Source organism: Furipterus horrens, unplaced genomic scaffold, assembly GCF_987537825.1.
Source record: "Furipterus horrens unplaced genomic scaffold, mFurHor1.1.pri manual_scaffold_3, whole genome shotgun sequence".
NCBI classification, from domain to species: Eukaryota; Metazoa; Chordata; class Mammalia; order Chiroptera; family Furipteridae; genus Furipterus; species Furipterus horrens.
This window is the reverse complement of record NW_028327173.1, coordinates 198,862,122-198,886,337: the sequence shown is the minus strand read 5'-3', so window position 1 is coordinate 198,886,337 and position 24,216 is coordinate 198,862,122. Positions and strand designations below refer to the sequence as shown.

General features: G+C 41.0%; 1 protein-coding gene and 1 long non-coding RNA gene across 2 annotated transcripts in view; both read right to left on the bottom strand.

The window, feature by feature from the left end:
- Positions 1-1,904: 1,904 nt before the first annotated feature.
- On the bottom strand, positions 1,905-7,219 carry FLRT2 (fibronectin leucine rich transmembrane protein 2). The gene has a single exon (XM_090271270.1). It carries the CDS (start codon positions 7,168-7,170, stop codon positions 5,188-5,190), a length of 1,983 nt encoding a protein of 660 aa, XP_090127396.1. The 5' UTR covers positions 7,171-7,219; the 3' UTR covers positions 1,905-5,187.
- Positions 7,220-7,240: 21 nt separating this feature from the next.
- LOC150017135 (uncharacterized) overlaps positions 7,241-24,216 on the bottom strand; it is an 87,093-nt gene continuing 70,117 nt past the window's right edge. Inside the window, exon 2 of the long non-coding RNA XR_016509873.1 lies at positions 7,241-7,570. This is a non-coding gene — a long non-coding RNA (uncharacterized LOC150017135). The remainder of the gene's footprint in view (positions 7,571-24,216) is intronic.

Here is a 24,216-nt window from a genome sequence, read left to right as displayed (position 1 = left end):
GTTTGGCCTTCATAGAATAAGATGTGTAACTCTTGATCAAATAATCAAAAACACATGAACATTACTTTACATGAAATCTCCCAAATATAAATCACTTGTTACCACTGTATTTCAGTTAATTTTCCAACAGAGATTTTACAAGTAATTAATACTAGTTAACTGAAGTGTCCTGATTTCATTTTCTCATTCAGTCTCTGTCAAATATACTGCTAGTCAAATGGCCAAAAAGAAAACAAAAAGGTATTCTGGAAGATCATGAGATTATTCCAGTCAAATTTCAGCAATGAATAGATACATTTTCATGAGTGCTTATTAAAAGTATTGGTGGGTGAACTATAAAAAATTCTGAAGTAGAAAAGGACCATGAGTATTTCTTAAGGAAAAGTGACATGTAAAACCAATAGTGTATAAGGAAAAACACTACTCTGATTAGATAACTACATTGGTATTTTCCTATCGACTAAACAACATAGATTTCACAAATACAAAATAATATGTTCAAGGTATGTGTATATATTTAAAAATAATTTTTAGGAACACAAAATTTAGGAAATAGAAGAGAATATGAAGATTTCATGTAAACCCCTCTCATGAAAAGAGTCAAATGACTTCTCACGGCCAATGTTGTCTTCAAGGCAGGAGAAAAGGAAAAATCCTATTACCTCCTTCGTTTCTGCCCTCCTCCTGTATCATCCACAATCATCCTTCATATCTTTAATATTAACAAGTATTGGCTTTAACTCAAGAAACTTACTCAGATAAACACAACATGGTTTTCTTTTAAAATACGCCTTTACTGAATATATCAACAAGGTACTGTATAGTGTAGAGTGAATTATAGTTAACAGAGTGTCGACATGATAGGTCTCAGAGCATGAGTGATGCAGAATCTTCCAGCCCCTTGCAGTCCCTTGCCAGTGAGAACACACTGGATAAACCAGCAGTCAAACATATGATTCGAATAACCAATCATCGGCATTAACTTTCAGTGAAGGCATGCTGCTCCTCTGAGGGACACATAGTGGCGATGCCTTCACCTTGCCTCTTAAAGGTTATAAACATGACAGCCCATAGATATCTCTACAAATGCCCTAGCATGTGTGTTTGTATGTGTGCACACATGTGTTTCACACATGTGTAAAAATGCCTGTGGCAATGACTTTCTTTGTGCTCTTCTGGTGGGTGTGCTGCTAGAAAAAGGAGACAGTTAGCAAAATAATCAGATTTGTGTGTTATAACAACAGTATCATACGTGTATGAAACTTTCCCCCTATAATCAGTGACAAGCATCCCCCATGCCAGCATCGTCTTTCAACCTGCTGAAGAAACCAGCGAAGGAATTAAATAGCAACTTTCTATATTAGTATTTTGACTTAAAAGTAAGAGCATCCTGCAAAGGATTGACAAGACTAAGAACTGGGAAGGACCTTCTGTTTGTTTTGTGTGTGTACCTTTTTCTCAGTGGGGCACTCTTTCCTGCTTTGCTCTCCCTTGCAGCTGAAAAGAAAAGTCATGAGCAAAAATGCAATTCTAATTATTCTCACCTTCTAAAGTGAAACTTAATGTCTGCTTTTTACAGATTAGAGAAAAATGTTACAAAGAAATAAGTCAATGGATACCAACCACTTCACTACCAAAACTTGCAACGGGCTCTGCCGCTGAGCTTTGCGGGCTGAGTGCCACACCTGCTCCTGCGGACTGCAACAGAACTGCCTGTGCTGGGAATGGTGGCTCTGGTCACGTGAAGAGTGTGTCCTCCTCAGTGGGGAAGGCAGTCCTGACTCCTGTGAAATGTCTAAGACCGTCGTGATCTGCGCTTGCAGAAAATGGAGCCATAATACTTATTAGTTCATTAACTTACCAGACTGGTCACATTACACTTGTTTTTTAACCACAGGAAAAAAAGTATCTCATATATTTTCATCCAATATCCAGATAATTAGAAATTGCATAATTTCTCACAGGATAGAATGTTTTCCACTTGTTACACAAGAAAAATACCCATGGGAACACAGTCCTGTCCCTGCCTGTGACTGTCTCATGTGATGAGCCACTGATGCGTCTCACAGTTTTCAGGAAAGCCCAGGATCTCTCCAAGATCAAACACTCACCCTACACGAGCAGGTATAAATGACAACCTGGGCATGAGTAATGATCACTATACTCTCTATGATCATGACTATGCCTTTTCCTTTAGAATTTCCTCTGCATAGTTGTGGCCTACGATCTGAAATCATCTCACTTGGTCAGTCAGCATCAAGCTCTTTATAAGCCAATGGGCATGTCTTTGTTCACTCTTGACACTTGACTAAACACCTGAAAATACATAAAATGCCAGCAAGAGAGGGGCAAATATAGGGCAGATGGATCAACACAAGACATTCTCATGACTAAAAATGTCATTCAAAGCATAATCCACCCCTGATGGTTGTTTAGCGGTTTTCCTCACACACATGAGACATTACAGATCTAATGATGTGTTTTGTATGCTGGCATAGGTGAGAGCCTCAGGTGTGTTATTACAAACAGGGGGCTGAATTTCATTTTGGCCATCTTTGCCATGTTAAGCACAAGATGAAAGTGAAGCATGTTATCACATTCTACCTCTTCAGGAACACCTTCCAGCGAAGCAACCTTTTCAGATCATCCTAACCACTTCACAACACTAGATCCCCAATGTACCACTTAAGCCCCAAATAATCCTGTGAATCCCATAAGACAGTAAAGACACTTCTCTAGCCTTGGTCTTCTTGGCCCAGAGCAAATGATTTCAGCAGCCAAATATCCCACTAAGGGTTATACATACAACACAAATAAATAAGAATGATTATTTTGTAGATAAAAGAAAAAACCCTCAAAATCAAAGTACCATCATTTTAACACATAGTTTTATCTACACAGCCAAGGGAAAGAGGGAAGTGGAAGGGAATTATCCAGATAATTACACAAAACTCCATGTCATTGTCCTGAATTGTAGATGGCTTACTGCTTCACCGATCACCTTCCTAGATTGTCTTATTCCTTCACTGCATGGACCTAGCTCTAAAAAGGCAACAGCCAAAACTCATTAGCTAATCAACTAAAATGGAAACCAAAATCACTGTAAAATTAATTCAAATTAATTCATAGCTATTTTTGGTTCAACTAACCACAATATTTCTTTTCTTGTGTCTACAATATTTTATCTTCAGTAATATTTTCTGCTTATTCTGAGGGACAAGGGAGATTAAAACATATAAGGTGGATCTGTATTATTAAAGAAAATAAAGCTCTTACTATAAAGAAAAACTTGCATAGCATTTTATACCTAAACTTTTACAATAAGACACATCACAGTTCTATTTTTTTTAAATTGAGAGAGAGAGAGAGAGCACACGCACAAAGTGATTGTGACATTGACTTTATGGAAACCCAAAACAATGGGCAGCGGTGGAGGAAATATGCAAAACCGAGTGAAATGCCTAAATTTGATTTTGAAAAGAATTTCCCAAGGGTGTATTTTTAGAACACATCTGTGATCTATAGCCCTTCTACATCTAAGGGAAGGAAAGGAGTCCGTTGTATATGCTTTCTGGAGTGAAGCACAAGGATCCTTCTTTTTTCCATGCCCTCTGCTCTGTGCCCAGCTTTGCCTAGATTAAGAGAACAAGTCTCTCTGACTTGTTCATTTTTCATTTGTTATCTTGTTAATAGAAGATTGATTATCCTTCCGTAGTTCCCAAAGAAGAGAAATATCCAAGATTGAAATGGAATAAATAAATTTTTAAAGATCGGACAGGATCAATGTCAGTCCAAGGGGGAAACTTGATAATGCTTTAAAAAATACATTATTTTGGCCAGATGTGATGTGTCCTTACAGAATTTTAGCAGTGACAATTAGTGTACATTTTTAATTGTATAAGTATATATGAACACTTTGTGCAACCAAAACTGGCATCCACAACATTCTTTCCAATTTGAGCAGGGAGGAAAGGGAGAAAATCAAACAGCATAAACAGCTAATTAGGAAAATATATGTGAGGTGGTTGGAAGACAAGACTTTGTGAGGGGGTAAAAGTGTTAATTCAAGCTATTTCAACATGATACTAAGAAAGGCAGTTGACACCATATAGCAGAACTACTGATCACTTGCTTTTGTCTAAATGGCGTCACTGACAGGTTGTTTTAGTGTATTTCAAACATTGATCCCTTGTTGGTCTAAATATCATGTTGACATAGCTGCAGTGAATCTACCCAAACAAATAATTCTCATTATCAAAAATAATTCCATTCAATATAATCTTCCCATTATTTTATTAGCATCTTCTAAAAAAGTATTCTAGAATATATCTCTGTTGAATGTGATTCAACCTGACATATAATTTTGAATAGTATCACTTTTAAAGGGAATTTTCTTGCCGGGACAGCTTACCTGTCCCTGAAGATGACTAAAATCAGACTCAGGGCTCTAACTCTGCTATCACGAAGGACCAGGGGAGCATGAGGAGTGATTTTTAAGTTACGAGTAAGAACGCCAGCCCCCAGATTTAAGGGTCTTTTCAATACTCATCCCATATTTTCGGATCTACCAGGTTGAGTTAACTTATCTCATAGGAACTGACTTCCTCGTGATGCTTTCTCCGTTTCCTGTTTTGGGTCAAATCAGGGTAACTACCTCTATTCTTATATTCAGTAATTTTTAAAAACTTTTCTTCCAGACCAGGAAGTATAGAAATAGCATGAAGATATCTGGGTCATTCTTTGTTTGACCCCTCTTATTTAGACTACCCTGATGAATCCATTTTCATCTGCCCTTTCATCTGACAACCAGCTCTAGGAAAAGAACTCATTTTGACAGTTTCAACAGCAAAGTGGTTAATGTGCATCATAAGGAAGAATCACTCGTTCTTTTGCCTTGGCGTTGGGTTCTCTTTGTACAACCCTGTACAGTACTTCAGCAACTATTTTTTTTTTTTAAGATTTAAAAAGCAAAGAGTTACAAAACTGTTTGTAATTAACTTGAAATAGAAAAGATAGCACTTTTTTAAAATCCCATTATATAGTACACCGTATAAATTACAGAGTATTCAAATGCACAAATGCATCTGGGTAACATTTATCAAATGTAATTTGCGTGTCTTTATGTGCACACACGTGTGTGTTCTTGGGAGTTTCACTGTCGGCCTGCGTAATGCTGGACCTTGGCCGTCACGTATGGCAGTGCTCCAGATCTGGCACACTGCTGTTGCAGTATCGCATGTTGTTGGGGATGTGGCAGTCTGTGTAATTAATGCCCCCATTCGGGGTGTAAATGGGCTGCAGTCTGAAATCTCCTTTAAGGAGCTGATCGTTATTTAAGGAGACGATCTGAAAGCTGGTTTCTGTCATCTCCAGGATGGAGTTGTCCTTCTTAGTGCCCGCCTCACAGTAGTCATCTTTCCGCCGGCCTCGGTTGTATTTCCACTTCTGGGAGGTGTAGCGCCCCTTTTTGTGCATGTGCCAGCAAAAGACGCTGAGCAAGACCACGAGCACAAATATCACTGCACCCCCGATCAGGCCCGCCAGCAGAAAAGGGGAACCCATGCTGTGGGAGGTCGTTTGCTCGTGGCTGGAAGCAGTGTTGCTGCCATTGTTCAAATAGGAGGCATGGGTGGTGGCCTCCGAACAAATGGTGTCTTCTATAGCTCGGTAGTTAAAAGCATCCAGTGGCACCAAGCAAATCCGGTAGGTGGATCTGGGCTCCAAGTTAACCAGGCTCAAGTGTTGCTTTTCCCCACTGACTATGCGTTCCTGAACAATGCCACCGACTAAACTGTGGCCCATCTTCACCCATGTGAGTTTGTATGCCATCACAGTAAAGAGAGACAGCCAGCTCACTTGAATGGAAGTGTCGTTCACAAAATGGACAGAGAGCTGGATCCGTTCAGAAATAGGTGGGGTCGCTCTTTCTCTGCCATCCCAATCGGGGACAGTGGGAAGTTTGGAGGCGGTAGGAGTCGGAGGCGTATAGCTTTTGCTAGGGGTTAAGACAGAGAGTGTGGGCGGCTGAGTTGTTGGAGGAGCTGTACTTGGGGCTGAGGTGAGGACAGGCAGGCGGGGCGTCACAGTGGGACACGACAGGAGATTCATATTCAACTCCCTGACGGCCATCCCCCGGACTTGCTCAGGACCTTGGCACATGAAACCTCGCACATTGAGAGATGAAGGGATGTACTTGAGCCATTCTGTGACCCATCTAATACTGCAGTCGCAAAACCAAGGGTTATTCCGAGCAGTGAGCTGCTTCAGGTTGGAGAGGTTATCAAAGACCCCTTGAGTCAACACGCGCAGCTGGTTGTTGGATATATCCAGCCGCTCCAGCTTCCGGAGGTTGGAGAAGGCTGTCAAAGGGATGTGGTTTATCTGGTTGTCCTGCAGATACAGCCGGAGCAGATGCGTACCTGGGAGATCAGAGGGGGGGTGGGAGAGAGAATTCCTTACGATTGAAAACTCCTTGAGCTTGGTGAGATGGCTGAAGGTGCCCTCGGCGATGCCTCTGTTGGTCAGGAGGTTCCCGTCCACAATCAGACGCTCCAAGCTCGTGAGGTTCTGAAAGGCCATGTCGGATATGACAGCGATCCGATTTTCATCCACTCTCAGCTCTTGCAAGTCCACAGGAAGCCCAACGGGTACACTGCTCAGATGATTCTTGGACAGAAACAACAATTTGAGGCTGATAGCCTCCCGGAAGGCCCCGTCTTCCACCCCCACTGTGGATATAGAGTTGTCATCGAGGTGTAGCTCTTCGAGCTTCAGGAGCTGGGCGAGAGCTGCTCGTGAAATGGTCTGAATGTTGTTTTCCTGCAAATGGAGAACGCGGACGTTCTTGGGAAGGTTCATGGGGAATTCATCCAGTTGGTTGCCGTAAAGGTAGACCGTGTGCACCGACCGCACATTGTGCAGCTCTGCAGGAAATCCAGCGTTATTGATTTGGTTGTTGTGGAGGTAGAGTACGGTTACGCCCTCCGGGATCCCAAGAGGCACTGAGGTCAAGCTTCGCTCGTTACAGTAGACAAAGTTCCTGTCACAGCGGCACACACTGGGGCACGCCAAGAGTTTTGACACTTGTGAGGACAGCCCCAGAGAAATGAGAAGCCAGGATTTTAGGAAAAAAGCCCCATGGCCGGGCCACTGTGTGGTCTGTAGGCCCATTTCTGAAGTACAGAAATAGAATACAATATGGTGGGGAAACGAAAAAGAAAAAGAAAAAAAAAAAAAAGGAAGCAAAACCAAAATGACTGGGTGGAGTTCTGTCAAAGTCCAGAAATCCAAGTAGAGGAAAAGTCCCAAATGTCCACGGTAAAAGAATATTCCTGCAGTCTCTGGTCTTGTCAGCCTGTGTTGATCTCCTTGCTACTGTCCTCCATGTGCAAAATACAAAAAATAAGAAAATAAATTCAACAGAGAGAATTTTCTACAGAAGCAAGGAATGAAGCCAAGTTATCAGCGGTCAACAGGGGCCCTGATGGGCAGGCAGAACACCCGTCTTCCGTTGTACCTCAGAGCAGCGTCGGTCAGTCCGTGAACTTCCTGGTTAAGCTCAGTCTGCAATCTGTGTAGGAAAGCAGAGAGAAAAGAGTCAGTTAAGGATATTAATGAAAGAAGTATTGACCTGAATGTATTATTTTCAAGAATGATGTGATTGGAGTGTCGCCGGTTCGATGCCCAGTCAGGTCACATGCCTGGGTTGCAGGCCAGGTCCCCAGTTGAGGGCGCACGAGAGGCAACCACACATTGATGTTTCTCTCCCTCCTCCTCGCTCTAAAAACAAATAAATAAAATCTAAAATATATATCTATTAAAAGAAAAAAAAGATGTGATTGAGACTAAATGACTAGGGGCAGGTGATTGGCATTGAGTGATATTTTAATAACAGTAATTTAGTTGAAAGGGTATTCAAGAAATGAAAATGGCTCAATTATCTTCAAAACAAAACCATACTGTTACCTCTCATTGTCAACTATTATATTGTGAATTTTACAATCCCAAACAGTTCCGTCTCTTCAATACCTATTTGCATATGCAAATAAGCACATAGATGAATCCTCTGATTCGAATAATGCGATCACCTAAAGATCCAACTGGTTAAAGTCTTGTTTCAAGATTAAACAAGTGAATGAGGAACTAATAGAATTTTAGGAAAAAATGTGAAACCATTTCAAGTTATAAACAAACAAATGCAAAATGGCAACTGACATAGTCATTTAAATAGATGCAGCCTTTTGATCTGACACCTTGATGAAGTGATGTAAACTTGAGGCACAGAAGCTTGTGTGAAGGCAGAGAGAAAACTTTTCTTCCCCATTTTCTGCCTCTTCTCATCTTCTGTCTTCCTCTAAAAGAGCTTACATCTGGGTTACTAAGGAGAATGACCAAGTCCATTCCATGACACATTTTCACTTATCCCCTCCTTCGGGACCTCTAGGTATAGATGAATCATGCCACTGTGATCCTTCTGGGTGTTTCAAAACTCATGATTGGGAATACATTATTTTTCAACAACACAACCGTTCTCCATCTGTGAGTTTTTCCTGCTTTTAAAGGAGGACTTTCAGTGAACTTGGAAATGATAGAAGACACAGTTATGGAAGTAAAAGTAACCTACACATAGTACTCACGCCTTCATGGTCCAGAACTTGTTCCAACTGTTTTCAGATTAGAAGGTAAAGAAGTTAATTGAAAGGTGCCAGATTTGATTTTCCTACAAAATAAGCTAACATGACAGGATACGGAAAGCTATGAGTCTCTTAAATCTCACCAATACCCAGAGAGTAACACATTTTATATCAAAAAGCATGGAGGAACTATTTGAAGTTGTTCCTTTGGCTTTCTTTTGAAATATAATTTAAAAAGGAAACAAAAAATTGTTAGTGTTTTAAATGTCAAGGATATTATAAAGTTTTTCTGCCATTAAAAAAAAATTGTGAACGATCTAAAAATGCCTTTGATTACCAGAAATGATAAGTCATTATTTACTTTTCAGAAACCTTTTTAAAAAAAGTTAGAGTGGTATTATTTTTCCAGGCAAAGAGGTGGCTATGATACTTTGAAAAAAATAAACAAAATTACTAAATTTGTTAAACTTATAAATATATGATGTGGCACTGAATGGGAACCAATCTATGCTAGCAAAATCCCTCTCTTCTTAAAGAATAATGTATAGTACAACTAAAAGTAGTATAGGAAAAATGAGTTTAATGCATAAGCTTGGTGTCATCCTTAGCTCAGGTTTCAAGGTTTTAAACCATCTAAATGGTCCCTAATAGCTTGTTAATCAAGTGTGATCCTTGGTCCAGAAGCATGGACTTGACCTCAGAAGTTACTGGAAACACAGAACCTACATGATAGTGAGAGCCTTGTGCGGGCACAATAAAACTTGACAAGCACTGCCGCAAAGAGTGCCATCTTATTTAACCATTCAAATGTTTTAAATTGCTACATGTAAAACAAAGGTAAGAGCATGTCAAATGACTATTTAGAGAAAACTAAAGGCATAAGGCATGCTCACCGTTTCTGTCTCCAACAGATAGTCTTAAATTAAATTTTACATGCAAATGACATTTTATGAGTGGATAAGAAATATCATCTGGAAGAAGTCACTGGTAATCAGGAGTCCAATTTTCTAAAGCATGATTTATTTAAGAACATGAAACTGTTTGGTGCTGTTAACATTTACTCTTCAAAAGAGGTAAGGTATGGTGATGAGAGGAATATGATCTAGTATATTTTTTAGTGTTCCACAAGAATCTTCAAAGTAGGATGTGAACACACAGTTCATAAACTTTCTGAAGGGGCAAAACAGCTGCATTGGGGTTCCTTAGTAAGTTCCTGTGTACAAATAGATGCTTAATTGTGTTTAAATGTCAACTGTTTAGGGCCTGAAAATAGTAACCCCATACATGAGGATGACATAATTTACTTGGAAAGCTCCTCCGCTAAGATCCTCAAAACAAAATCACTGGGAGTTAACAAAGTGCTCAGGGGTGGACCTGGAGACTCCCACTAGGTACCCAGACTGTAAATTTTCCATTTGCCTGAGTTGTGTCCTCTGGAGGAAATGGAGGAATAGGTCCTTCTGCCCCAGACCTCACTCCCTTGCAGGTGTATTTTATTATAAGTGCTGCTTCTTTAATTACCTAAGAGGAAGGGTACCTGAAGAGGGATCCTCAAGGGGTTACAAGGGGGACACTGTTACTGTTTCTCCACCTTCCAAGGAGAAAAGTCCCATCTAGATCATAATGTGTTGATCACCTATAACAAATGCAATTAGGAGTGAAAACAAACTCAAAGGCTTTTCTCTGAGCTTCTTGGGGGTCCCACAGAATCACAGCACACAGTAGATTTGCTCTCGTCCTTTGATCAACAGCAGCCTACATATTATGTCAGCCAATACAGTGTAGCTCTGTTCAAAGTAGCACAACTGTAAAATTACAAACACAGAGGAAAAAAAAAACATTTCTGAATTTCAGGACACTATAATTTCCTCTACGTTCAGCAACAATTCCTACTGAATACTGAAAGCAGAAATCCTTTTCGACCTCAAGCTGGAGACTGTATTTATGGAGACAGCAGAACAAAGTAACAGTCAAAAGGCTGGGCGCTGAGATCTCATTCCACCTCTGACCCTCAGCAGCTCTGGGACTCTGGGTAAATTAACCTTTTAAGGCTCAATCTCCTCATATGAGAAATGAGGATAATAGTAATTCCTAACTCACGGCGCTCTTGAGAGGATTAAGTTGGATAATGTTGTGAAAAGCGTCTATGGTACCTTACACATGGCAAAAACATAATATAATAAACAGTCATTCTCTGTGTACATGTTATTATCAGTACTAACCAAAGAGGCAAACTCCAAAATGTAGAGAAAAATAAAATCACATTTGACCTGCTAACATCTGTGCCTCTTCACTTACCCCAGGGCTTCTCAACCTCAGAACCACTGATATTTTGAACCTGACTAAGTCTTTTGTTGTGGGGTTACCATGAGCACCCAAACATGTCTCCAGACAGTGCCATGTATATGTCCCCTAGCATAGCAAAACCTTACCAAGTTGAGAACCATTCACCTGCACCATTTTCTAAGTACTTTAGAAGGTTATCATTTTACTCTGATTTTACAGAGCAAGTTGAAGGCATGTTCTTAGTAAACATAACCCAAAAATGCTCCTTGCTTTGGACTCTGAAAATGCAGTATGTGTTTCATTCATTTTTTCAATCAATATTTATTGGGCACTGGAATGCGGATACAGTCTTTCACAGAGCTGATGTGGTTTTTGGCTTCGTGAGGCTTAAAGTTTAGTGAGGGGAGAAAACTGAGGACACAGGGAATTACGGTACTGTGTAAGGCACACTGACCTTGGGGCATCAGGAAATTACGGTACTGTGCATAAAGCTCTGCCCTAGCCCATGGAGTATCAGGAAGAACACCGAAGGAGGATTGTCTAAGTGATGGTCTGAAGGGTAAGAACGGGCAAGCCAGGGAAGTTTCAAAAAGTTTTGCACATGGATCCAAGCTGCTTATAGTGTGGATCAAGAAGCAAATCGCAGATCAGCTGAGAAAAGGAACGAAACTTTGACTTTGCCCCAACTTTGCTCCTCTCTAGAGGCAGTCCTTTTTTCATATTATAGACAAGCTCATGTTTCAATGTCATTAACCATTTCACTGTTAAGTATCTACTGCTGGAAATAAAGAGATGAATAAAGATGAATTTAAAATACGGACAGCAACAGTTTTTCTTTTTTTTTTTTCTTCTTCTTCTTTTCTTTCCTATTTGTTTGAATGCTGCATTGACTGAGTTTCCCCTCAAGGAAACAGGAGATAATGAAGAACAGCTTCATGAAAGGTGCTGGGTAAAAATAGATTTTTTTTTTTTTTTTTTTTTTGAAAAGCTGAAAACACAGTTTCAAAAGCATGGGTGTAAATCAGCATGCAGGCAATGCACTTCGGAGACAGCAAGCCCTCGCCCTGGCAGTCTGTTAAAGATGACGGTAAAAGCAGAAGTTCGTCCAGGCTACTTTACTTTATTATTTTCATCGGAACTGAGACTCAAGGCACACAAATCATGGAAAAGCTTTCTGCAAAGTATTTCTTTCCTAGTGCTGCCTAAGAAGGTTTTTGGTTTTTTTTTTAAGTTAATTTCAGGATCCTCTAATCCATGAGCACTTAATAAACTCAGACTATAAAATCATAGTTCAGAAAATAAGAACTGTCAATAAGCATTGTAGATTGCATAATATAGTGACACTAGGACAAACCTAATAAAATCCTAATGGTTTCAGCATGGCTGGATTGAGACAGGACGGCACAGTGCAGGAAGTGATATTGATACCGATAGACGGGCTGTAGACAGGTTGGCCGGACCGCTGTGTGTGAACTGGGGGCGTGGCACGCAGCCCAATAGTACCCCTGCAAAGCGCCGCAGCGTGGCAAGGATAGCGCGTTTCACAACACTCCCACGGGCTGGCCGCTTTGCCCAGGTAGCTGAGCTCCTGCCTTGTGAACAATGTGTCTGTCCCCGGTCCACAGTGTTCTAGTCCCAACTGCAGATCCCTGCCCATGTTGCAAGGTGCAGTCCTCGGCTCTGCCTGAGGGGTTGTCCTTGGCTCTGGTTCAGAAACTGTCCTGGGCTCTGCCTGAGAGTCGGGGCAGGGTTTGGGGAGTGGGGTGGGGTTTACAGGGACCCTTTACTTTGTCGGTGGGCGCTGTGTATGGGCAGCTTGCTGTATGTGGAAACTAGGGTGGGGGGGGGCCATAGAGTCAACTAAGCTCCACAGTAGTCTCCCCCACCCCTGGGCAAGATGGGGGCAGGAGGAAAGCTAGCAAGTGCAAGGCCAGCAAGGTAACTGGATAGGAAGAAAAGCCCTCCTACCCATTTCTGGGACCTGATTAGGGGTGGAGCCAGGGGAAGGAAGGCACATGTGCCATAGAGATCAGGATGGAAGAAGGGGAAGTACTGGACCCAAGAGGCCTGTCAGTCTAGCCTAGGCAAGTTAAGGAACAGGTTGGGAGGTGAACCCACCCCCAAAATGAGAAAGTTTAGGAAGTTAATTGGTCATTCTGAGGAAGCACTTGGTCTGTTTCAAACCCCAAATTAATACAAACCCATTGGAACAAAGAGGTCCCACTGTTGCTTGTAGCTGCTGCTCAGGATCTGCACTTGGACCGAGTACTGGCCTGTCCTCTCTAGGGGCCCATGATCGCAGGAGAAAGTCTCTCTCTCTCTCTTGCTGGCCTGCTGGAGCGTTCCCTGGTGTATTCGTGTGCTCCCCAGCATGGGAACATGGGACATCGTGGCCCTAGAAGCCACATGGCCAATGTCACCACCGGCTCCACACACCATCTCCAGGAGGGAGCCTGAAGCTGGACAGCAGCTGGGACCAAGATAAGCGACCTCCATGAATGCTTAGCAGCTGCCTCAGGCTTCAAAGGACAGTACTTTAAATGGAGCAGGAATTCTGGGGACTGCTTTTTGTTTTGGTCTTGCTGGGGATGGCTGGCTTTTGTTTGGGTTTTGTGAAGGAGGTGAACGTTGACATGGGGAGTCCCCCATTGTCCCAGATCATTCTGCATCAGAATAAAAACTTCTCTATTTTCTCACTAGCCTCTACCTCTAGAGTTTGCCTTTTTGTGTTGGTGGGCAGCTTAACCCCAATTTGCTCTGGTAACAATACAAATGTGAAGTATCACATCAAGAGGGATTCACCAAGAAGATTCCTAGGTTACACTGGACTTAGAGCTCCTAGAGTTAGGCAATTTGTGCTTAAAATCAGAAACACACACAGGCACAAAGTCTATAGGCCTCACTACTCTACAAATCTCTTTGCTACAATCTGGAAACAGTAAAGCAATTTTAGATCTTGTGCACATTTCCACATTCCTGAAGATAGGTTATAAATACTGTGCATACTACAATCAGGAGAGTTCTGTAGTTAGTTGGTTAAAATGTGGGGATTAGCAGAGGAATTTGGGGAAAAATATAACAATAGCCACCCCTAATTTGAAATCATTTTTCCATTTCATTCATTAAAACCTCAACCAAGCCTCTTAAAGTTTCTCATTAGGCAAATATTTTTCTTTGCTAAAACAAAGAGAGAGAAAGGACAGAGAGGAGGGAAAAGGGGAAGGGAAGAAAGGAAACACTTTATTTAAACACTTGACAATTTCCTGGCTCCAGTCCATCTAGAATTGAAAGCATTAAAATTGGAGAGAGAAAAAAGCTATTCTCCTGGTAAGCATAAAACTCTCTAACACATCTGAAGAGATGTTCTCCCAAGATTCCCCATGCAGTTGATTCAAATAATGCAGATAAGTTTAGAACAGGCAACCAATGTTACAACTCAAATGCATAAACTTGGAAGACACATTCATTATTGCCACAGGTTCCTCCAACTACCTCAATCCACTAGGGAGCTCCCATTGACCATCCCTCGGGTGCATTGAAACCTGCATAATCTAAACTACAGACTAGGCCTTCAGGGTGTTCAATAAACCCAGTGCTGAATAAAAACTAATAGAGAAGAATTTTATTGAGACAGCACTAATATAATTAAAGAAAAGAAAAAAAGTACATGATGCATAAAGAATGGACCCTCTACAGTTCATATCTATATTATTTTAAAACTATTTCAAAGAGTTCCTTAAAGTTCATTTATTCATACATTCACATTTCTTTACTCAAACATGCAAGATACTGAGCAACTAATATTTTAGGCAATGAAAAGAGCTAATTTCTTAGACTCTCATATCTGGGAGAGATTTTTTCCCACCATTTGATCCAGTGATTCCCCAACCCTGAGAGTCTTCCAAAACACTAGGGAAAGATGACTAAAAATGAAGATTTCTGGATTCCATCCTGCAGATTCTGGTTTGATAAGTCTTCGAAAGAGTCTGGGCACATACATTTTGTCAAATGTCCCCATTTGGGCCTGGTGATCAGCCACTGTAAGGCTCTCTTACTCAGGCACTCACTGTCAGGAATTGCCTTCAGAGCATCGAGACAACTGGTCTTCCTCTCTTCTGGATCAAACAACATGTGAGAGGTGTGTACAGAAGGTTTGGGAGTCAGAATTTAACTTTGATCACAGCTCAGCCATTCATTTATCACATGACAACAGGCCCTAGATTGAACCTTTCTGAATCCCACTTTTTCATCTCAAGAGATGAAAATATTGGAAAAACTAGACATACTCTATGTAAAGTAACTAGAGTGCCAAGCAGTGATTAAATGAACACAATAAACTATAATTTAAGAGAGCTAGAGACGGTATAATGAACAAGAGCAGGTTCTGCGAACAGTTGACCTAAACAGCTTTTCCATTTATCGGCTATGCTGACCGGGCACCTCGTTTCACCTCTCTATGCTCCAGTTTACACACATGTAAAATGGAGAAAATGACAGTATTAATCTTTTGTGGTGCTTGTAGGGCTAGAAATCATTTAGAATATTACCAACATGCAGGAAACATAGACTAATTATGTGGTAATCATTCTTGCTATCAGCTTAAAAAACAATAATAACAACAATGGAATATACTCAGCCACAAAAAGAATGAAACCTTGCCATTTTTGAAAACATGGATGGACCTTGAGAGTATTATGTTATGTAAGTAAGTCAAAAAGACAAATACCACATGTTTTACTCATATGTAAAATCTAAAACAAACAAGCAAAAAATTCATAGCTACAGATGGCATTGATAATTCCTGGAAGAAAACAGTGTTGGTTTTGAGGGGAGCAAATAAAATGATCATTTTGTAGTTCATACAGATGTCGAATTACATGCTAGAACCCTGAAAGTTATAAAATGTTATATACCAATTTTACCTCAATAACAAAAATAAAAATAAAAGGTAACATAAGCCACCTGCTCCAAGGAGCTTTTGTCTCTAATTTTGTAGAGATAAGTTGGTTTGAATCCACAAAATTTTGCTATCCTCTTTCATTCACTATTGTGATCATAGTTCATTTCATGAAGATACACATACACGTTTCCAACCATGAACCCTGCAAATAAGTGGAGATACATATGTGTCTCTTGAGATTCTCTCCATTCCTGTGTAAATGTCCTTTTTCTATCATTCTATTGTATCTTCCAGACTTTTAACAATGCTATTGCCTTCACTGGTAATATACTTCTTGGTATGTGTTACCCAGAAAGGAAAAGAAGACTCAAAATATGGTCTGACCAGTACCAGCAAAGTCCAACAAATACTTGGGGAATGCACACTTCCTGTCAAGCATGGAGCTAGTTACTAGAAAGATAACTATGGCATGGCCCTTGGTATTGAAAGAGATTCATGTGAGATCATGTAATTCTCCGCATAAAGCTCTGTTTAATTCCCAAATCGTTTTAATGTTTCATTTCATTTCATCTCATAACCCATAAGAAATATGTATACCAACCTTGAAAGAAGTCTACAGAAATAGAGTAATCTGCCTGAAGCCATATAGTTGGTTTGGGTAAAGAATGGCATTATAGATTCATTGTTAAAAAATACTAGCTTCAAATATGATGTTATAAATGGTGTTAATTACAATGGTATTAAAATCAACACCTACTTCTCTGCCAAAATGAAGACCCCTTCCCACTGCTTAAATCAATAAAGTTAGCAGTAGCACAGCACTGAAATGCGGAACACCTCTATGCCGGATCTGTGTACAGGTGAAGAATAATTGGCCAGGGATGCATTATCCACACTCAGCACACCACTGCATGGCTTTACAGGAGTGGGAAACCACGTGGCTGTCCAGGTGATAAGCAGCAACAAGACGCTAAAGATTAGGAGTGTCTAAAAGTCTTGAAGGGTCCTTACAGGGTGGTAGCAAGAAAGACAGACAACAAAGTCTCCTTGCCTACTTCAACTGCAAAATGTTTTACATTTTCTGTCACTACGTTCTATAGCTTGAAAGTTTTTTATGTGCAGCCACTGTGGGAAAACTGTGGCAGGTGAAACTGTTCACCCAGCACATGGCCACCTTACATGTACTAACCTCTTGGGATGAGATGGCAGAGGTATCATGAGTTCCTCGAATTCCAAGGGGAAAATATCTGTAGAAAATCGCATCAGTATTCTGCGAACCAGTAAATTGAGAGAAAGTCTTGCTAGATCTGCTTTTTCTCTACAAAAGACAGTGTCCAGACAATCCAATAAGAGCACTAAACTCTAGAAAGACTGAAAGCTTTCTTCTTCCATTTCCACCCCACAATTCATACACTCAGGGGTCCTTCTGAATGCGAGTGTCCTTTCTATGCTGTGCCCCATGCTGTCATGCACCCAAGTGCAATCTTCCAGCATTTGCCTAGAGTGGGGAAGGAAAGAGTAAGTCATCCTGTGTCTCCCTTTTCCCTTCCCTTTCTTTAGGGAGGCAAGCTAGGCTGGCATAGAACAGAGATTTGAGATTAATGTATAAACAGTTCTTGATAATTCAAAAAATACATATAAGTAAGAACTATACTCACATGATTCATCCCAGACCCCTATACAAATTCCAACTTGATTTCAGATGCAACAAAATATTCAAATATCTATTGAACACAGGCTATGGTTAATATTGTGAAATACTCACAGAGTTATGAAAAATAAGACATTATTATCTTGCATTTAAAAATGAGGAAAGAACCTGGGAAAAACTCATGATTTACTTTAGTTTACATAGTAGTGAATTCTAAAAAGTCAGTGGTCTTCTCACTCTACCACATTTCTCTCCTATTCAGTTTAGAGTTCGCAGTCTGTCATTTCACAAATTCTGCTCACACACAAGTTTCCCTGGCTTCCTCTTCTCACCAAGCTAACATCTTTTACCCCATCACAAGCCGATCTCCCCTCTGCCTGCTTGAGTTTAAAATTCCCACCAGAGAAGGTCATATAACAGCACAGACTAAGTCTACATGAAATTAGAAATCATCAGCTTAATGTGAGACCTCCCCCATCTAGCAGTCCTGTCATACTTCTCTAGAAAATTCCTTCCTCCATGCTCTTCAGATTTGGTGTCAATATTCATTCTCATACCTCCAAACCTTGTCCCTCGCTCTCTGCAGACAGGCTGAATTTAATCTGCAGGTAACTAGAGACCATCTGACAAGATCTCACATGTCCTTCTGTTGATGAACTTGTGAGTCTACCTGCATCTTCACCCACTTCCTTTTTTCAAAGGTTGGCCATATTAATCCTTCCTTGGAGACTATGACCTAAGCACATCTCCAGAACATAATTCTCTGTTCCCTGCATGTGAAGCCTCTTGTTCTCTAACTGGATTAACTTTTAAACATTTTACAGTATTTTCAAAATAAAAAAAATTCCCCTTCACCCAAAACCAATCCCAGCTGTTGTCACATTTCTCTCTGTGCTTTTAGCCAAATTCCTAAAAAGCATATTCAGTCATCAGTGTCTCTGTTATCTCACTCCCACCATCTCTCACCGTCATAGTCAGCGTGGGTTCCTGCCCTGCTTTCCCACAAACATCTCTCACTGAGGTCAACAGTCAGCCCCAGGCTGCTGGTCAAAAGGGCTTTGCCTGTCTTCCTCATTATTGAGTCACAGCAGCATTGAGACTTGTGTGTGCCCTTCTTGAAACATCATCTGTCCTTGGATGTTATGGCATCATAGTGTGTTGGCTTTCTTCCTATTCCTTCTGCTATTTCCTATTCCATAGACTTTCTCTCTTCAATTCTCCATATTCATTATGAGTCCAGTAAAACTTGGGTCCAGGTACTGGTCTTATTTTCCTTCTGTAGGAAATGACCTCCAAATCTTATGCTTAAGTTATCATCTTGTGCAACTGGATCATACACTTAAATCTCCATCTTAAACTGTCTTCTCAGCTCCTCAGCTCTACATCCCAACACCCACTTGAGTTATTCACCGTGGTGTTTCAAGATCACCTCCAGTTTAGCATTTATAGTTTGAGATAACCTTACATGCATTGTCTCATAATTAAGCAATGTGTTTTATACTGTTACTAACCCCAAAGAAGGAATGGGTGCTCCAAGTTCAATAGCTACTCCAAGGCCATTCAGCAACTAAGTGATAACAATGGGATGTGAACTTGGGCCTGGGCTGAACGGCCTTGCTCCTAACATATGTCCTGCCTCCCTATAGCTTCCACACACCCAGAGATGGCCCTGCTTTTGCTCAGAGCCTGGAGCAGCATGTGCCAGGCATTCAAAAAGCATTTGTCGAATAAATGAACAAGTCAAAAATGACCTTCAGATGGTTCTTTTGTTTGAAGAGGCCATCTATATAAACTCTTTGACATCTTCGGTCTGAGACTCCCATAAGGAATCATCAAGACATTATTTCAGAACAGAATTCAAGGGGCTTAAGCTACTCTAACCTATGCAGAAAGATTGAGGGGGAAATGGAGACGTGCTTGAATAGTCCCTGAACACAAAGAAGCTCAATGACCTTAGAAAACTGTGTAGAGCATTCAACCAGAAAATACTAGCAACTATGACAACACTATTCTTGTTTTACAAAATCACCTCAAATTCTGTGCCCTTATTGACCTACAGAACTGCTGAAATGTGTCCGTCTGACCCATTGTTATGAACTTTATTTGCTGAAAGGTATGTTGGATCCCACTAGATGCCTGACAGTTCTGTGATGGTTATGACCTGAACTCAGGTCAGTCTTTATGATTTACCACAATTATTATGTTTTTGCTCATATAACACCAATGACTTACATATTTACATGGATTCAGTGTGGCCATTGAACTGTACTTTAACTGTATACCACTTTACCACTCCCCAGAGTTAGAATCAATACAGAATAAGCCAGTGTCTCTAAGAGCTATAAATATGCTTAGGCAGTAATTAAAATGAATATATGCACCCCTAAGTTCACTGCTGTGTTACTTACTATAGCCAAGACCTAGAAATAGCCCAAGAGTCCATCAGTATATGAGTGGATAAAAAAGTTGTCATACTTTCATACAATGGAATACTACTTGGCTATAAATGATGGAGAAAATCTTTCCCTTCGCAACTTCATGGATGGAGCTGGAGAGCATTATGTTAAGTTAAATAAACCAGTCAAATAAAGACAAGTACCATATGATTACACTTATATGTGGAATCTAATGAAAAAAATAAACAAATAAACAAAACAGAAACAGACTCATTGATACAGATAACAGAATGATAGCTGTCAGTGGAGAGGGGGTTTGGGGTCTGGTAAAAAAGTTGAAGAGATTAAGAGAAAAAAAAAAGACTCAATACATAGAAAACAATATGGTGATAACCAGAGAGAATGTGGGTTGGGGGAGGTAGAAGAATGTAAAGCCGAGATAAATGGTCATGGAAGGAAACTTGACTTGGGATGGTGAACACACAATACCAACACAGATGATGTATTATGGAATTGTATGTGTGAAATCTATGTGATTTTATTAACCAATGTCATGCAAATTAACTCAATAAAAATTTAAAAATAAGATTAAAAATGTTTGCAAGTAAAAAATATTTCAGAGAAATACAAACTGTATCCCAAAATATAAAAGTGGTCAAATTTTCAACCAAAATATAACACCATATATGGAATATGTATAATGAAACAGAAGGTTAGGTGTCTGCTTCCGAGAAGTAATACAGATTTCAGTCCATGACATTGATCAGCACATGGAATAAAATTACACAGTGTGTATTTCTGGGTGAGTTACATGGTTTTGAATCTAAAATATGAAAATTTAATTGCTCTAGGCTGTTTTGGAGCCATAGGGATGTTTCTGAATGTAAATGCTGTCTCATTGCCTCACTGAATAAATAGGTTTATAGTGCCTCTTATGTCTTCAGAACACCTGTCATGCTGAAGCGTCAGACTATGTTCTGTTGATTATTCCTGGATTTAGGGGATGAGAGGGGACAAAAAAACAGAATAAAAATGATTGTTTCTAATCCTGACCCTCTCCTCTGGGGGACATTTCTCTTCCCTGAAACATAATCACATGCAGGTTAAAATAAAATCAAGTGATTTCAAAATGTGAAACGAAACACCAGATGAGAAGCATCAGTAGTATCATACCCAGTGTAGCTACACAGATCACATAACACATAATTTATAAGAAAACAGTAAAAAACAAAATAGATTTTTAAAAACTACCTTTAAAAAAACCTATAGTGGTGGCCTTTCTCATTTGAGTGAATTTTGAAATATGTTCCCCAAACACAGAGACATTTAAACATACCAGCGGATCCTTTTAGGGGCACTGCTTTCATTTATTGATACTGTAGTTTTCAAAATTTATGGCAAATGGAAATTGGTTGTACTTTCTTAGGACTATTCTGTTTCCAATAAAAGCCCTGCACCCCACAAACACCAGAAAAGAAATCAGTAGGATCTAACTTTTTTAAAAAGAAAAGCAAGCTACAGTATGACTCAGTCCATGCCACCCAGGTCCCCGTGCACATAGCTGCCAGCAGAGGGAGGCAACACAGTTGAAGATGGTCCCTTAACACACACAAGCACACACATGCACTCATATGCATATGCTCACACACATACACACTAGTCACATGAAAAGACAGTCTTGACTGGTTTTTCATCTTTGCCTCAGCTACCTGATTGCTAGCCAGAAAAGTCCTAATCTTCACTTGTAAATAAAATTAAAAACAAATACCAGAGAGTAATGTGAATTTTGAGTTGAGAGGGAGATTTAAAATGTTAAGATTGATAAGGGAGCACGGTATGTTTGAGATCAAATTGAATTGCTTATTCCTTCCTTAGCTAAAATCGCAATTCACTGAAATGCAGCTCCCAGGTCTTGAGAGTATCATAGTGGCTATAACAAAGATCACCTCCTAAAATATTACCTGAAAATGGCAGATCTGGACTTTGAAAACACTTGAGAAACAATCCAAAGAAAACAACATGTAAGTGGGCAACATTTAATGCAATGGGGATTCTCAGTGAACCTCTATTGCTGCTAAAACTATTTCTCACCAGTTCCCTGACACTAAAAATTTTATATTTATAATTGAATTCCTTCGGATTAGAATGCTACCCTTGCTAAACAGGCATCTATTCTGGCAGACATTTGAAACCACGTGACGTGTATGAGACCGCTCCCAAAAGCTAGAACTTCACATTCATTCATTCATCAAACAACTGCCGAACGGTTACTCTGTGCCTGATACAGTGCAAGGGCCGTGTGAGGCCAGGAGAACAAGACACATCAAGTCCCCACTGTCGGAAGGTGATGGTTACAAAGCCGACGGAGAAAAATATTAAATAACAACCAGACTCGAGACTAGAAATGATAAGCTTGTGAGCCGTGCCATGGAGGACATAACGGAGTAGGACAGGATGTCGGGAGGCTGTAGGCGTGGGTGTGGGTGTGGTGGCCATGGACGGCGTCATGGGGAAGGGATTCCCGGAGCACGAGGAATTGTCCCTGGGGGAGCCGGGACAAGGGAGGGCAGTGCGTGGGAGGAGAAAGGCAAACGCAACAGTCAGGCCTCAGTAAGAACAGGGGCGAAGGTGTAAGGGAAGAAGAGCCTGACCCCTTCCAGGAAAGACCAGGATGTCTGGGGACGTCCTGGGAGAGTCGGGGAGAGCGGAGGACCAAGGACTCCGACGGGCCTGGTCAAGCAAAGACTCGCCGCTTTGACAAACCTCTTGGACTTATTCTAAGGACAATGAAAAGCCTCCACTTAAGTTGGACTAGAACAGAAAGGGTATGTGAGAGAAGATGAGGATCAAAAGAAACCACCTTCATCTGTACCACAGAAGTTTATATATCAGGACAGGAAAGCAATGATGAACTGGAGCAGAAAATTTTGTCCAGAAAAGTGAGCTCCCATCTCTGTCAGAATTTTCTCTTCAAATGTCCCATTCCTGAGAGCCTCCTAAACACACACCCCTCCCCAACACACCCTTCCCCATACACACACACTGATTTTTTCCAACCGTCTCAAATTCTCTGTGGAAATAGATGTAGAAATAAAATATAAATAAGAGAAATACAGCTTTGACTAAACAAGAACTTTGATGACAAAGTGAGACACCCGTTTTTGGTAAAGACCACCATGTAATTAATTAGAAGGGTCTCTCCCCTTCCACCCAGAGACTGAAGCCTGCCACCCTGCTTAGCATAATGTCCCTTCCGCTGGGAAAGGCACAGACCACATGCTGTTCTCTAGCAAGTAAGTTGGTCCCTACCTATAAATTATTCTATGTGATGAACAAAAGCATGGCTTTTATTTTTTTTTCTTCCTGAAACTATAAGCACAGCCTGGGAAACCAGCAGAGAGAATTTGAAAAAGTGGCTTTTAGTGACCCTGAGTGACAATAACATTGCCGGAGCAGTGCAGGGTTTGACAGGGCTGCGTCATTCATGAGCCTCTGTGCGCCTCACCCGAGCACAGGGGGCGGAGCTGCTGCCCAGGCTGGCTGCAGGGGAGGGGCCCCCCTCAAAGGGTTCACAGGCCTGTGCGGTGTCTGCTTCTACCTGAACACTGTTCATGTATTTCCAGACACAAGAATCCTCACTAGTGGTGAGATGGTCAATTTGGAGACTCATGGGTACAGAAACTGTTGAGTGTTTAAGGGTCAGGACTCAGTGTAAGTAAACTCCCAGCTGCCTCCTTTAACCACCCGTGGCGTGGCAAAGCCCTGACACAGGCGTTTTCTCAGAACATTCTGTCCTCCCGGGCCTCTCACTCTTCAGGGAAATCAGAGCATGGGAATAATCTCACAGCTGGTGGGAGTTCCTGAAGGGCCTGAAACTGACCACGTACCACTCTCAGACCTGTGACCCACATCCTACCATCAGGGAAAGGGGTACTCAGGGCCAAGGTGGCATGAATGTCTGGAGAGCACCTTCTTGGTTATTCCCTAAGTAGACAGATTCCAGAATGTCTGCCCCAAACCTTCCCCCAAGGCCTGGGTGGGCTTCTCCAATGGTTCTCTCCTTCCAAGGTTATGACACCTTTAGGCCCATTTATCTGGGGGAAGGAGAGTGCATGTTTGGGTGTATGTGTGTGCAAGGCCCCTCAGGGCTCGGAACAGAAACCCCATTGGAGGTGAAGAGGCTGGGGACTGGTCCTCTCTGTGCTTCTACTTTCCACGCAGAACTTGATAGTTTCAACATTATAAAGTCAAAATCACCTGGCCTTCCCAGACATTCTCAAAGGCTGTACACTCACACAGGAGAACTGTGCACGTTTTAAAAATGATTTGTTGATAAGATTACATTTCCTA

Coding starts and splice junctions, on each gene's coding strand:
- FLRT2 (XM_090271270.1), bottom strand. CDS start 7,170: ATGGGCCTACAGACCACACAGTGGCCCGGCCATGGGGCTTTTTTCCTA.